This window comes from Prunus persica, chromosome G1, assembly GCF_000346465.2.
Source record: "Prunus persica cultivar Lovell chromosome G1, Prunus_persica_NCBIv2, whole genome shotgun sequence".
Classification (NCBI taxonomy): domain Eukaryota; kingdom Viridiplantae; phylum Streptophyta; class Magnoliopsida; order Rosales; family Rosaceae; genus Prunus; species Prunus persica.
In genome coordinates, this window is record NC_034009.1 from 41,520,495 (window position 1) to 41,536,332 (window position 15,838).

General features: G+C 35.8%; 2 protein-coding genes across 4 annotated transcripts; one reads left to right on the forward strand and one right to left on the reverse strand.

Moving 5' to 3' along the window:
• Positions 378-6,797, reverse strand: LOC18792556 (DIS3-like exonuclease 2). Of its 3 annotated transcripts, none has more exons than XM_020570925.1 (8): positions 6,018-6,797; positions 4,915-5,321; positions 4,729-4,782; positions 4,536-4,604; positions 4,214-4,364; positions 2,136-4,105; positions 1,495-1,566; positions 378-1,402 (listed from the first exon to the last, which is right to left on the reverse strand). In XM_020570925.1, exons 1-8 carry the CDS (start codon positions 6,124-6,126, stop codon positions 1,004-1,006), a joined length of 3,231 nt encoding a protein of 1,076 aa, XP_020426514.1. In that variant the 5' UTR covers positions 6,127-6,797; the 3' UTR covers positions 378-1,003. The 3 variants fall into 3 exon arrangements, with proteins under 3 accessions (XP_020426514.1, XP_020426518.1, XP_007226177.2); XM_020570929.1 differs by adding an exon at positions 5,698-5,752 and having other exon boundaries at positions 2,136-4,364; positions 6,018-6,132; XM_007226115.2 differs by having other exon boundaries at positions 2,136-4,364.
• On the forward strand, positions 10,216-11,590 carry LOC18792525 (40S ribosomal protein S5). Its single transcript, XM_007223356.2, has 4 exons — positions 10,216-10,465; positions 10,558-10,829; positions 10,952-11,155; positions 11,255-11,590. The coding sequence occupies exons 1-4, from the start codon at positions 10,349-10,351 to the stop codon at positions 11,307-11,309; spliced, it is 648 nt and encodes a 215-aa protein (XP_007223418.1). The 5' UTR covers positions 10,216-10,348; the 3' UTR covers positions 11,310-11,590.

Sequence of the window (15,838 nt, forward strand, 5' to 3'; positions counted from 1 at the left end):
AACTAACACATTTATCATGAAGCATATAAAATGTTTAATTTAATAATCCTCATCTCATTCAGAATAAATCTATATATATATAAAATAAATCTATATATATATATATATAAAGCAAAAGATAGAGAATTATAAAACATTTAGAATACCAAAAAATGCCTTTAATTAATTCAAATATTAAGAATTAAAATTATTAATTAAATAAAAATAATGTGATAAATTCCTACTTTTTCATATTAAAAAAATTAAAATTAAAAGAAAAATCAGATAATGAATCCTATTTTTATAAAACACAACTACCCATTATCTTTTTTAATTCTAAAATAATTTTTTTTTTATAATAAAAAAAAACTCTTACAAGAGAAGCTAGTACTCAGAAAGAAAGAAAAATAATTCATTGCATAAACAAACATAAAAAAGTGTTACCTTTTTTCATTTGAGCACAAAGATAACATACATGTGATTCAACTGGGAGACTACCAGTCGTTTATGACAGACCAAACATATAGCTAATGTCTTACCACTAATCCTGGACACCCAAAGCCAAAAACTTTATTGGGCAGCAGTCCAGGAATAAATAACACAAAAGAAAATTAAACCACAAATTCGGCTAAGAAACTCGGTGCCGAAGCGCCAGCCATGGGCGCATTTTAACCAAGTTACACTGGATGGAACTGGCCAACAAAAACAGGGGCCTCTTCCAGTAAAGCAGCTCTGTTAAAAACAGCTGCTATAAAGCCGATGCCACCACCACCACACACACAACCACCCACCCTTATCAACACCTCCCACGAAAACATTTCGGCATAAAAGACATATCCCATAGAGCATCAGCAGAGATTAAACCGTAAAATTATTATTTTCTTCTAAGACTCTATTCGGACTATACACTAGTTTCGTATCTACAACAGGGCCTGCCCATTGCCATAAAAAGCCCTGTTATCATTGATCTTTGTAAATTTCCATTCATCGCAAACAAGTGCGTCAACTGATTCAAAACCCCAATCTAGCAGAGATATGAGCTCATGTATAGCCTTGCCCCGATATCAATGGGTCCATCATCACCCCCAATTGCATGAAGTACTACAGGAATTGTTGAAAGAACACGCAGAGTCAGGGGGAAAACCAGAGGATCGATTTCACTCTCGTTAGAACTATGGGTGGCTACACCAACATCTTGGGCTGCAGCACCTTCATTAGTACTATTTCCAACTGCACCCAGTTCAGCTTTGAGGTCATAAGGTCTTGCGACCAAGGCAACATCTTCAAGCGCCCTACATTTACCAGGACTACCTCTCCTGAGTGAGCGTCTGTTAGAACATAAAGTCAGCACTAATGTGGATGTGGCATCAAGCCATTCGCCCATCATGCCCTCAACTTCATCATAATATATTCGACGTTCAACCTGAAGGCATGTAGTAGGTGTAACAGTTAATTGCAAATGGATCCCCATACTACAGTCGCATAAAGATATAAAACAGTTAGAAAGCTACTTACAGCTAGCTTGTAGATATAAATGGACATGAATCTAGGTCCTAGACCCATTACTCTTGCTTCTGATAATAAAATCTGAAACCAGAAAAAAGACAACCCAAATATTAAACACAGAAAAAAAAAAAAATATATATATATATATATATATCCAATGTGTAAAGTGCAAAATGAGAGCACTCCAAAATAATCATAGGTCCACCTCTTTTACAAACCATTAGCTCAAAGACAGAAGATTCAAGACAAGGATTGCTAAGAAGATGCTATAAGTCTCTTTAACACTAGATGCTAGGGAATCAGATGATGTCGTGGTCACTACGAAACAACACAAATTGATACAAGATAGGAGCTCATCAGTTCATTTTGGCACATCAAATTATAGAATCATCATTCTCTACCAGGTTACAGGTGATGAAATGAGAGCCGAAAACTTGTGACACACTACTCTTCAGCTAAATAGCAACAACGAAGATAGATTTACCATCTTAATAGGATTCAGGAAGTACAAATATATCCAAATAAACTCATGAGTTCACATAATACGAAAAAAGGTCCCGACACAAAAGTATCATTATCAGTCACATAATGCAGTATGATATCATTAACAAACCAAAAGAGAGAAAGAAAGCTAAAATAAAATATCATACCTCTTTTTTCTTCAGCAGGGCCCACATGTAGAGCTTGTCACAAGCATCCTTGACATGTCTACTGGCCAGCTTCCTCTCATTGCAATAAGCAGCAACATCAGTAAGCAATTCAGAGCAGGGAATTCCATGCTTCATTGATGCAGCTGATAACGCTTCCCTACTTTCATAGGACTCAGCAGCATCTTTATCGAAATAAATACCAGTGAAACATTTCATTCTACATTCATCTCCCCTGTTAAAATTATTCAACATTCTCCGATGTTTCAACAATAACTCCTCAGCTTCTATAGCCGCGGATAGCATACGATGCACCAGAATATCAGGATACCGACGTAGCGGTGAAGTGAAATGAGTGTACAGAGGAACTGCCAACCCATAGTGACCCCAATCATTTTCTCTGTCTTTCAATTCCCCACTACAAAAATAAGCAGCCAGTTGCATTGGCTTTGTAGCATAATTCATGAGAATATTGAACAGAACGCAATCATCCTTGAGCTCTTCCCTGATTTTCTCTAATGAAAGTTGGAACTGACCAGAAGAAGATGTATCCAATTCTAGACCATGCTTGGAACAAAATGCTTCAAATTCCCTGAGTTTGCGCAGGTTAGGTTCCGGGTGCCTACGCAGTAATGCACTATCAGGAAAAGCTCTAGATATCACTTCAGCCGCTGTTCTATTTGCTAAAAGCATAAACTCCTCCACAAGAAAATTTGATTCCTTCAGTTCAGAATGAATGCTATCATACGGAACTCCATATTCATCAAACAGAATAACAACTTTAGAACTCTCAAGCTGAAGAGCCCCATCACTAAACCTCCTCTCCTTCAAAATTCTGGAAATTTCGTGAAGATCTTTTACAGACCTAAGTACATCAAACCATTCAAAATGGCCATGCAACTGAGGACGACCATTTCCTAGAATGTCTACACTTTCCAAATTAAATTTCCCATCAATAATGTCTTGAGTATGTTCATAAGAAAGCTTGCAACATGATCTTATCACAGTGCGGCCAATCCATCGGTCAACAACATCCCCAGCATGATTCATGTCCAAGAAAATTGAAAATGCAAGTCTCTCTACTCCTGGGTTAAGCGAACCAACATTCTCTGAAAGCAAAGGAGGTAGCATTGGTAATTTCCTCCGTGACATATACACACTTGTTGATCTAGATTGAGCTTCTTCATCTAAGGGTGTGCCAGGTAAAACAAAATGTGACACATCAGCAATGTGGATACCAACTCTGTAAATTCCATTGGATAATTTATCAACTGAGAGAGCATCATCTAGATCAGTGGCAGTAGAAGGGTCGATAGTAAATATGCACAAGTTTCGGAGATCCCTCCTAGTTTGGAATTCCTCCTGAGGCACCTCCCAGGGGAGATGAGGAAGGCAGGAAAGTGATTCAGGAGAAAACTCAGATGAATTAATTGCATTTTGAAATAAAATTGCTTCAATTTGGGGCTGTAATTCACATCCCCGCCCAAAAGCATTCAAGATGACAGCTTGGGGAGCAGAACTTTCTTCATCCCATTCATCAATTCGCGCAGCAAACAACTCCATTTCGATTGTTTCATCACCATCCTCCAATCTTTTCTTGATTGAATCAGGAAGGTTTCGCACAAGGACCACCATTTTTGGAAATCTTGGGTCGATTGGGGTCATCTGGATGTACTCATGGTTAGAAAATGACGAATTTTTGTTCTTTCTCATGTCTTTTCTGCAAAACTCCCTGTAAGAAATCCACTGTTTTACATTAAGAAAACCAACAATAGCATCTCTACGAGGAGACCTTTCAACGATAGCAACAACCCTGCCAGTTGGTCGTTTTGAAGGGAATGAATTGATCATGGCACACAGCCTCTCTACTGAAAGTCTAACTTCATTCTGCTCAGGAGAACCTGCTTGTATAGAATCTGAAGGCAAGGGGTACCTTCCAGCAACATGATCATAACTTGATTGTCCAATTGGCCCTGAATGAAAAGATTCACCCACAGATTCCTCAGGTCGTGATCCCCTCTCAGGAAGCAGGCTACTTCGATCATTACCATACAAATAAACCTCATCTACCTTAGCTTTACCTTTGCAGTTATAACCTGCAACCACATTATTTTCTAGTTGCAAATTAAAATCATCCAACGGTGCAGAACTGGTACAAGTTCCAGCTGACCCTTTCATCCTAGTCCATAACGGTAAGGGATCAACCTTAACCACCACAATGTCTCCTTCCACCTACATATAAGAAGTCAATACAAAGCAATTATGAACTGCACTCCCCACCCAAAAAACAAAAAAATAAAAAAGAGGGAATGTTACAATAACATTACAAGCCAGCTAAAAGCAAACAAGCCAAAAGTTCTTCTAGTGAAGACACAGAATGTGAGAGATAATAATTCCACTTACAGCTCTATTCTGCTCAGCAAGTCCGCCGATGAGAACATCTGTTGGTACTCCATCAACTTTGCAATAGGCCTACCAGCACAGAGCACAGTATGCATATTATCCACCGAGGAAGTTATGAATGAGGAGCATTGAGAAATCTTAAGCCCACACTGCATCTCCATATACAAGATGAGAAAGAAATAAGATAACAAACCTCATGTCTGTTGTGCGCATTGACTCTAAACAGAGCTTTAAAAGCTTCACCTTTCTGAAAAATAAGATAAAAATGAGTCACGGTAAGTACTTTCTTCAGCAACAGAGGTCCATTCACCTACAAATAGAATCATATACAACGAGCAAGCAACACAGGAATCATGTCATTAAGACCTAATAAATTTACCTCTATAGCGTCATTAGTAGCCTCCATAGACCAGTGTTGAGTAAAATATTTTCTTGGAGCATAACGTTCAATGTGATGAGGGAAATCCTTTAGTATAAATATTCCAGGTGATTCTCCACAAGCCACTGATTCGGGACAAGAATTTGCACACACTCTTTGACCAGGATCACATGGGAGAGAATGTTGATTCTCCAAACTTTGCACATCCTCAGGATTTTCTTGTTCATTGATGTGCATTGTTGGCAATGAACTGAAGGGAAAATTAGATGCTTTGATCATTCCATGCTCATATGGAGGATGCAGGACAAACTGATGTTGCTTCAAGGGTGTGGTTACATGATCAGCCGTTCTTCCATTTCCCAAGCACTCAGAAACTTCACTGCGTATTTCATTTGCTGAATTAGATGCTGCCATTAACAAGAGGGGAAAACCAAACATGAAAGTCAGCACCAATGAACACACAGAACAGAGAAAGTAGACACACAAAGATCAAATCACGACAGTGCATTATAGGAGCAAAAGAAACACCGCATTAAAAGGGTAAGAAAAGAGAAAAAGCAAACCATAACAATATTCATAAAGATATTCACCATTAAGAACTATATGTGACTTATTCAGCATAATGACAACTTATTCAGTAAGCGTACTAATAAAGATGAAAAGAACAAAATAAGAAATTATGCTTTTTATGCAAAAATATCAGAAAAATACTTGAACTTAGAATTCAGAGAGCACTAGATATCTCCATCAAAGTCCAAATTGATCCAATCAGGTAGTGATTACCTTAGAATTTGCAGGATAATCCCACTCCTTGACTAGGATTTAGATTACCCAGCAGCTAAACAGCACCAATAGGTTACTGACAGAAGCATAAACATAAAGAGACAAAAACACGAAAATACTAATACCCACATTAATCAATTTTTCTGTTTAAACCAAGTCAAGACTGAGTTTGTACCTTCAAAACTCAGTGACACAAAACCAGTAATTCAGAAATGAAACTTGCTCAGTGTGCTTATTGTATATCCGAAAACCAATGAAATAGGAAAAAAGAAAAAAGAAAAAAGAAAAAAGAAAAAAAAAAGGGAAATTAATCAAAGTACCTGAGGTGGAAGAGTTTTGTTTAGATCGGCGACGGCGCTGCTTCTTCTTCTTCTCCTTCTCGCCATCTTCAACCCTGTCAACCACGGCTTGTACAACCGCGCCTTTCATAATTTCTAGAACAAAAATAACAAAAACCCAATCTCCGAAAGAACCCAGAAACGAAAAACAAAACAAAAGCAAATAAGATTGAAAGGAAGCTTTGAAAAACACGAAAGAAGATCTTTTTCAGAAAGATCTGAGATAGAATTTTGAGGCGTCTTCCGATTGGGAAAAAATATACGGAAGGAACCGCAAAGAGAGTGAGAGAGAAATTAAAGAAGTTAAAACCAAAATAATGAAACGGAAAAAAAATGTGAAAAAAACGGAGAGGAAGAAACAAACAAGAAGAAGAAAAGGAGAAGGGGAGAGGCAGTTAGGGTTTTATAAGAAAGTGGAAAACACAGTGAGAGAGAGAGATTTTGGTGGTGGTGGAGAACAGGGGAGAGAGGTGGGGGAGAAAAGGACGTGATGATTGGTCGGCTAAGCTAAGAAGACATGAGGCGCCGACTTTCGATTCCTTTGTCTTTCCCTTTCTTTCTCTCTCTCTCTCCCCCCCCCTTCTTTCTTTGCCTTTTGCTTTTCTTTTCTTCTCTTTATCGCTTCCTTTTCTTCGCTTTTTGTTTTTTTGGAAACATTTCTAATTAAAAAGGAGGATTACTTTTTTTTTTTGTCAATAAAAGAGAGTGATGACATTTGACACATGTTTGTGTTGGCAAAAGAACACATTTTTAGTATGTGTGATATTTTTTAATAAGTATTTGAAGTGAAGAGTTTGTTACATATTTCTAATTTTAAGCGTTGAATTGTATTTATTAAATGTGTTAGTAGTTTTTTAGATGTAATACACCAACCGAGATTAGAAGTATGTAACCAATCCTTAACTTAAATACTTATTGAAAAATGCCCCCTTAGTATGAAGTTAATGGCGGACCTATGAAGAGGCTCCCAATGCTAGTTTTGTACTTTAGTCTTTATTGTACAACAAAATCTACTACAATTAAATATTAGCCCACTTATCTTTTAGAATTCTATCGTTTTTCTCGAAAAAAATAAGAAAAAGGAGTGCTACAAAAAAAAAATTATATATTTCATTACATGATTAAACCATTGAGGCAAAAGACTCATTATTGTGGTTTGGAGCAATTGCTCTTCCAAAAAATATCTTGAGTTCGAGTTCTAGCATCCGTATAGTGTGTGTGAATTTAATTTGGTGATTCTCGATTCAAATCTCCATAGTACCCACGAGGATTAGTGATCTTCCAACAAATCATTTTGCCGATAATATAAATTCTTTTCTTTCAACAATTATATATCATGAGATTTGAGTACTCCTGACTTCCTCCAATAAAGTATAAATCAATGTGAAAAAATATAACGTAAAATTATATTTTTATTATTTAAGGCGATGCTAGAAATCAATTACTCTCTCAAATTATGTTAGTCCATGCGTGAGAGTGGGATAGCCTTTCATTTTCCCCCATCCATACCTGTTAACTAGCTTACCTAGCTCATTGCTCCTTATCTCGAAAGACTTGTTTAGTGCCACTGCCACTTTTGTTGAGGAATATTCATGACATCATGCCACACATCTAGAGATATGTTGGAGCAAAATAATCTATTACTAATTTACTATTAGGATGCTTCTTTTACCAAATTCATCATCAAAAATGCATACGGTTCAAACAATACTTTGCTAGGGCACAAACAATCATGAGTTTCTTTGACATTATAGCATAAATAAGTATATGGAGATATTTTGAATTTTGTCCTAAGAATATACTTTGTCCTCTTTTTTAAATGAAGACACTGATTGCATCCTTACCTAAAATAATGTCTTTATCGTTCATCAGTTACGAAATTTTTTAGACAAACTTCTATAATGATTATTGACGAAACATAACTAGCAGAATAATTTAAAATTCTGCACACACATGTAAAATTGTGATTGTTAGAAAAATATTTTCGTTTAATGAATGTCATTTTACCATGGGTTGAAGCCTTTGTCACTCACACTGTTCTATCTACTTCTGGTCAAGATCTATTTGATTGCTTAAAAGAAAAGGAAATAAAAATGAGACAAGACAACTCCTTAAACCAAACTTCGTTTTGTACTGGTTTAAATAATTAACACAAAAAAAGATACCGTCTATTTTGGTGTTTGAAGATACCAGCAAGATTAGTGCTAAAATTGACAAAAATGATGTGTGGTCAAATCAGTAGTGCAGCGCAATGCTTGCAGCTAATAGGTTAGGCAAGTATGACATGAAGGGGGAAGCATAGGGGACGGTGCACCCCATTAATTATGAATGTTGCAAAATCTAATAATCTTTCTGAAATTTTATTCAATTTTTTTGGGTTTTATTTCACTCTTACGTTGACCTACCCCTCTATAATTGATTTGTAAGTCAAAATATGTTGGTATTTGTCCAATTTAATAACTCAAGCCACAACATTTATAAATTCACTTAGTAATAATAACGTTCAGATAATTAATATAATTTAAATGGCAACGATGTTTAATTTAGTGAAAAAAGACTTTTACTTACAGATTATTGATCTTATGGTCAAATTCTTATAATACCTTGGTTCTATGTGTGAGGTATTCCATTTCTCTTTTTTAACTGTGATCAAAAAAAAAAAAAACCTTTAAATAATTTAGTCCAAAAAAATTTATCTTGTGTTCGTATAATCACAAAAAAATTGAGTGGTGATTTTCCCACTCCAATTTTATCCATTTACACTCCATTTTATAATTAAAAAAGAAATATAAGTAAATAAAATTAGAGTAAGGAAATCATTACCCCAAAAATTAAACCCCATAAGGGGTCGTTTGGCACGGTGGACTGTCATGGACTGGATTAAGTCCTGGGACTGTCTTGGATTAGCTCGGATTGGCTTAAGTTGGATTAAGTACTGACCTACGTTTGGTGTTGTGTCGGATTAAGAAGCTGGATTGTAAAAATAATGAAGACCTATGTTTGGTGCTGTGTCGGACTAGAAAATAATTCTTGTAATATTTAAATTTAATTGGGAATTTTGACTTAAAAAATATTTAAATTATGATACTTTTTAAAGGCTAAAATTTTATAAACAATTTATTTTAAAAAAATGTATAATTTAACGAATAAAAAATTCAGATTTTTTTTTTTAATCTCCTTTATTTTTTCTTTTTGTCGTCCTGTTCTTTCTTCTTCCCCTTTTCTTCTTCCCTATCCCAGGCCCGTTTCTTTCTTCCTCTTCTCCTGTCTCTTTTCTTCTTACTTCCCTCTTTTTCACTCTCTTCATGCCGCAGCACCCACTCCTCCTTCCTCCGAACCTCGATTCTCTTTGCAAAATATCCCTCTCTCCCCCACCTCTCTCGTTCTCTCTCTCCAAAACCCATCTCATCTCTCTGCAATTTGGTATGTATATTGTTGGGTTTGATAGGCAGATTGGTTGGGTTTGATGGTGGTGGTTCAATTTGGTATGTATATTGTTGATGGTGGCATTTGATTTTCGATTTGGTACAGGTGGTGAAGCTCTGGGTTTGACTGGATGGCGGTGCTCTGTTTGTTGAATCCATTCTCTTAAAATGAAAACATCAAAAAGATGTTTTCAGAATTATAACTAAAAGTTGAATACGGATTCAACATGGACTCCGACGACAGCCTCACCTAGCTCGAGCTCGTCGCCCTGCTTCGATTGCTGGGCTTCAAGCGCACCGGCGACTAGCTACACGTCCTCGTCGCTAACAGAAATGACATCGTCGAGTTCGAAGAGCTGGTCACTGCCATATTGCCCGACATGAATGAGGAGATACTCATCAACCAAGAGTAGCTCGTGGAGGTCGCTGTGTGGGTCGGACTGGCGCTTTCAAAATAACACGCTCACTATTTTGCGAACTGCATTTCATCTTCACTGAATTGGACGAGCGAGTCCGGTGTTTTTTTGATTTGTGGACTATATAATCCCATTAATCTTAGTCCCTCATTTACCAAACGTGGGTTTTAAAGTGTTATTTAACACTGTCCAGGCTAATCCAGCCTACCAAACATGCCCTAAGGGTCTTATACGTATCCAAGTTTCAGTTGGGTCCATTGACAAACGAAAAGAAAAGATGCAATTGGGTCAAATTAGGCCCAACCACATGACTTGACCCATTTACCCAAAAGATCATTCGGCCACATTTCCCTATTTCTAAGCTCTAACCCTAGCCCCAAAGATTTCATTTTGCATCTAAACCCTTCAGCCGCTTCGCCTCTCTCCATCTCCTAAGCGCCGCACCCTCCTCTTCTCTCTGATCCTCTTCGCAATGGCTGCTGTTGAACCTCCTGCTCCGGCTCCAGTTCCGGCTCCTGCTGCAGTAGAACCCACTTTGCCTCACCACGACGTCAAGCTCTTCAACCGCTGGAGCTTCGACGACGTCCAGGTTCTGATTAATATTATCATTGTTGGTTGATTTTCGTACATGCCTACAATCTGTTTGATTTATTGCCTGTTCGGCCTCGAATTCGTTTTCAGGTGAGTGACATCTCCCTGGCCGATTACGTTGGAGTGGTGCCAGCGAAACACGCCACTTATGTGCCTCACACTGCTGGGAGGTACTCAGTGAAGCGATTCAGGAAGGCCCAGTGCCCCATTGTTGAGAGGCTTACGAACTCTCTTATGATGCACGGAAGAAACAACGGGAAGAAGCTCATGGCTGTCAGGATTATTAGGCATGCCATGGAAATCATCCATTTGCTCACTGACCTCAACCCAATCCAAGTCATTGTTGATGCTGTTGTTAATAGGTATGTAGGTGGATGCCAATATGTTAATAGTTATTTTGTTTATATATATATTTTTTCTGGGTTAATTTCATATTAGCTTACGCTGCTTTCTGATTACATTATGGGCTTTTTGTGTTAATCAGTGGTCCTCGTGAAGATGCCACTCGTATTGGGTCTGCTGGAGTTGTTAGGCGTCAGGCTGTGGATATCTCACCTTTGAGACGTGTTAACCAGGCAATCTATTTGCTTACAACCGGTGCTCGTGAGTCAGCTTTCAGGAACATCAAAACCATTGCTGAATGCTTGGCTGATGAACTGATTAATGCTGCAAAGGGTTCCTCTAACAGGTACTGATCATGGGTTGCTCGTTTATTTTCAAGGCTAGTTTATTTTTTGTTATCTTCAGTTTGATTAAATTTGATTTATTTTCCTCTGTTTATCTGTAGTTATGCTATCAAGAAGAAGGACGAGATTGAAAGAGTTGCTAAGGCTAACCGTTAAGAGGCTGCAGGAAATGGTGATGCAACAAGGGGAAAGTTTTGTTTGCATTGGTTTATTTATCTTTTGTTTGGAAACTTTCTGTTTTATAGTTGAACATGTTAGATTTTTATGTCGTATCAGTACCGAATTAGATCAGTCATCCATGTAGTTTGGATCCTAAAATCTTATGTGGTTGAATGTTTTTGGTGACTTAAATTTTGTTTCAGTTATGTTTCATTTCAGAAGTGGAATTGTTGTCTTTCGTTATAGTTTGAAATCTACAATTACCTATTACCCCTCAAGTGTTTTTTTAATGTTTTTTCTGTTTACAAATTCTTTAGCTCGATTGTTTCATCATACTAGACTGATGCCCTGTGTCTCAATCTTGCATTTTTATTTATTTATAATCACATGCATCTGAAGAAGTGATCTGCTGCTGGCATGATGGATTGCTGCTACAGGTTTGTATTGTTAATGCTATGGTCCTCTGGTAGTTAATCATACTAATTGTAATCAAGTCTGGTAGTTAATTATTCATTCATACTAGGCTAGTGAAAGTACTAAATTGGTGATTAGGGTATGATAACTAGAGCTAATAGAAGTTATTTGGGTAACAGTACAATCACTAGTATAAATGTTATACTATGAACGCCGAAATTCAATAATCAGTCAATTTCATATCTTTAGTTGGAGTACCCATTTAATCCAAATAAAAAAGTTGGGTCGACTGCAGCTTTATTTACAGAGTACAGCTGTTACTATTCTTTGCTAGATGTTTGTGTGCCTTTAGATCCTCGTATAAGTTAAACGGGAAATGATTTTGTGTGGTTAAACTCAAATATGATAGTGTTGTAACATTGCCGTGTTATTTTGAAAAATGATACCTTTATAGCGACTCTATGGAAATGTAACATTTCTGATATTGCCTGACCTGATTGGATATTCTTGATTGTGTGGAGCGATGCCAAATATGGAGAAATAGATAACATTTTATCCCAATACTTATTGTATAAAGTTATTTCAAATACATTGTTTCTTAGTTTTTGTAGTAAATTTAGCATTTTAGTCAAATCCAAATCATGTTTCTCAAAACTCTCCATTCAAATGGAGCTTTATATATTTTTTCTGGTTCACATGAGGACAGTGTGGCATACTCTTATATACGATGAATGTGCAGCTAGGAGAGCAGCTACTTCTGAACTTTCTAACTTCAGCTAGCTGACTGGTTTTACTACTGGCTTTCATGTATTTTGGAGAGATTCCAACTGAAGAAGAGAGTGAGAGATGGACATCTGCAATTTTTTAAATTTTATTTATTTATTTAAGGAATAGATTATGTGAAGTTTTGGTTTTTTTGGTCCAAAGAAGTTTGGGTTTATACGTGCGCCTACGGGTGATTGGCCTATGTCCGTTAGTCATTATATGATGAGGACCTTATTTAAGGTCCTTAGATGAAGTCTTATTTTTTAATTGTTAAATTAAACTAACCAATTTGATCAAGCGGTCCCTTAATATAGAATTCTACACGTACATTGAGCGACAATTTTTGTTTTTCTTCTTTTTAAAAATAAATAATTTTAAATTAAAATTAAAATTTTGCTCTTTTAGAGTATTTGATGGTAGTGGAAACACCACATAAATTTCTCCCAAAAAGGGGAGGGGGGGGGGGGGGGGGAATGAAACTAAAGAGAGCATTCATATAATTGATCTCTTCTTTGACAATTTAGCTAATCTGAAGCAGTATAGCTATTTTATGATTTATTACCTATGGACATAAATATAATACAGGGTGACGAGAATGAAGGTAGGTTCACCGTTCACCTCACAATGTTGTAAGCGAAGTCGCAATCCAATTATTCAACATCTAATAAACCATTATTTCTTTCTTCCTTTTCGTACATATATATAATATCTTGAATTTGACAGCTCCTCCAACAGCACATCTTTAAAATCTAAATACAATCCAACTTGTCATATTAGGCTGAGTATCACAAATTTCATAATAGCTTTAAATCCAATGTCGGTATTATAGCAACGGTCACTAGCATTCCTCTGCGAATAATTCAACAGAAAAAATAATAATATTGTAAGAGTCGCCTTTGTCGATTTAGTCCGTAACTAATTTATTACATTATAATGATTAATTTAATGGTTCTCTTGGTCCAGTTTGTCAAGCTAATTAACCTAAAAATTAAACCAGGAACTTCATAACGTCAACAATGACAAATTAAGAAACCGCCAAAATTGAAGCTATGCGGCTGCAATGCCTTTGTATGTCCAGGTCAAATCTGATTAATTTTTGTTCTTTAATTATTGTAATTATCATAAATATGTCTACTTGGACTTCCAAAATAAGCATATGCATGTGGAGAATGGGGAGAAGCTACTTTATTTGCTTGTAGAAATCAGAAAAATTATGCAATATTACTGTAGCAAGCACAAGCGCTTTGGGAACTTTGGCTTCTTCCAAATCTATGGAATATCAATATAATTATATATGGCCATAACAAAATATTAAATATAGGCTGATTAGAAATAGGTTATAGGCTAATAGGCTGATTAGCACTGGGAGTTAGGCTAATTAATTATTATCAAGTAAATGATTGAACAAAGGGGCATGCTCATGTGGATCATTGGGTTAGGCTTGCATGGTTGTCACCCGGATTTTATGGAGTTCAGAATAATTGAAGGCTAAAATGAATCTCCAGAAACATCATACACTAACACTTACTGACTTACAGCTATACATATATACAAATTTGAACCGCGGACTATATGCTCGTGAGCAATTCTTAATCGTTGATGCATTACAAACTCGCGCTTATGCCACCAATCTTAGCATTACTCTAAAAACTTTGAGCAGCATATAGCAGGCAGCGAATGCTGGATTGAAAGTGACTTGCCAACCATCCCTTTGCAAGACTAGCACATCAAATTAAAGGAACAAGGCTTACATCAGTTTTGCACATGTATGTTTGCTAAAAAATGACAAACAATAAAGGGAAAGGGTCAAACATGATGTGCCTTATTGCTATAATCGGATGACATCAAGTTCGCTTCTAAGGTACACTGCATTTATTTTTGTTCACATATCCAAACGATGATCGCATTTAGCAAAACTATAAGTACAAGCTTGTTCTGATATAACGTTCAGATTTCATATAAATAAATCAGCAGTTCATTATTATCAAAATCGATATTATCTTCAACTTAACTATATGCATAGTTCATAAGATGTAAGGTTTGATCACAAAGAAGGTAAAGAAAGAGCTTCTCTTGTTTAATTCAAATATCATGTTGACTTGAAGACATGATGCCTTGCTTGTTAGTCGTTAACCTTTTCTTTTCAATAATATATCCAAAAATGGAACCCTTGTCATGTGCAATTTCGTTCTGCACGTGGAAAGATGCAGACAATGCAATTTTGCAAGTTCTATATGTGTGGGGTAATGATGAATGGGGACTTGGATTGGAGGTTTCGAATCGAATATATAGAACCTGCTAATTCTGACGATTGAAAAAGGATTGCATTTAGAAAGGGCAATATTTTTAAAAATTGTGTTTTATTTATTCTCATTTGGACTACTATGGACTTATTTATGCATAGTAAGTAAGAAATTGAAACTAAAAGTTGAGATAATAATTAGTGACTTCAGTATTATTGATGCATAACTTATCATTCATATAGACAAGACTAAGAGTATGATGAATAGTATCAGATATAATCACCACTTGATGGAGATTATCGCACTGATGAAGAGAATTAAGTGCAAATAACAACACAACCCTTGAACACCACACTACCACATTACCCACCAAATTACATGGAATATCAATTTGAATTTTTCATATAAAATAGTTTGTATTTTATAATAACTAGTCTCTTTGCATGCGCTTCCGCACCTGTGAGAGGTTTTTTTTTAATTTTTTTAATTTATTTTAGAATTAAAAAAGATAATGGGTAGTTATGTTATATAAAAATAGGATCTATTATCTAATTTTTTTTTTAATTTTAATTTTTTTTAATATGAAAAGTGTGAATTTACCATATTATCCTCATTTAATTAATAATTTCAATTCTTAATGTTTACATTAACCAATGACATTTTCTGGTATTTTGAATGTTTCACAATTCTCTGTCTTTTGCTTTATATGTACTAGCCCCTTGACATATGCTCACGCATGTGCCAATTGGTTTTCTTTTTCTTTTTTATTTTATTTTTAGAATTAATAAAAGATAACAGGGTAGTTATGTTCCATAAAAGTATGACCTATTATCTTATTTTGTTTTTAATTTTAATTTTTTTAATATTAAAAAATGTGAATTTACTATATTATCCTCATTTAATTAATAATTTCAATTCTTAATGTTTGAATTAACAAAGGACATTTTCTGGTATTTTGAATGTTTCACCATTCTCTGCCTTTTGCTTTATATATATAGATAGATAAATTTACATTGTTATTCTTTTCGTTTGGAAAATATATTTAATTTAAGACAAAAGAAATAACCAAGAGGTGCATCCAAACTCAAACGCAAAAATTAGTAA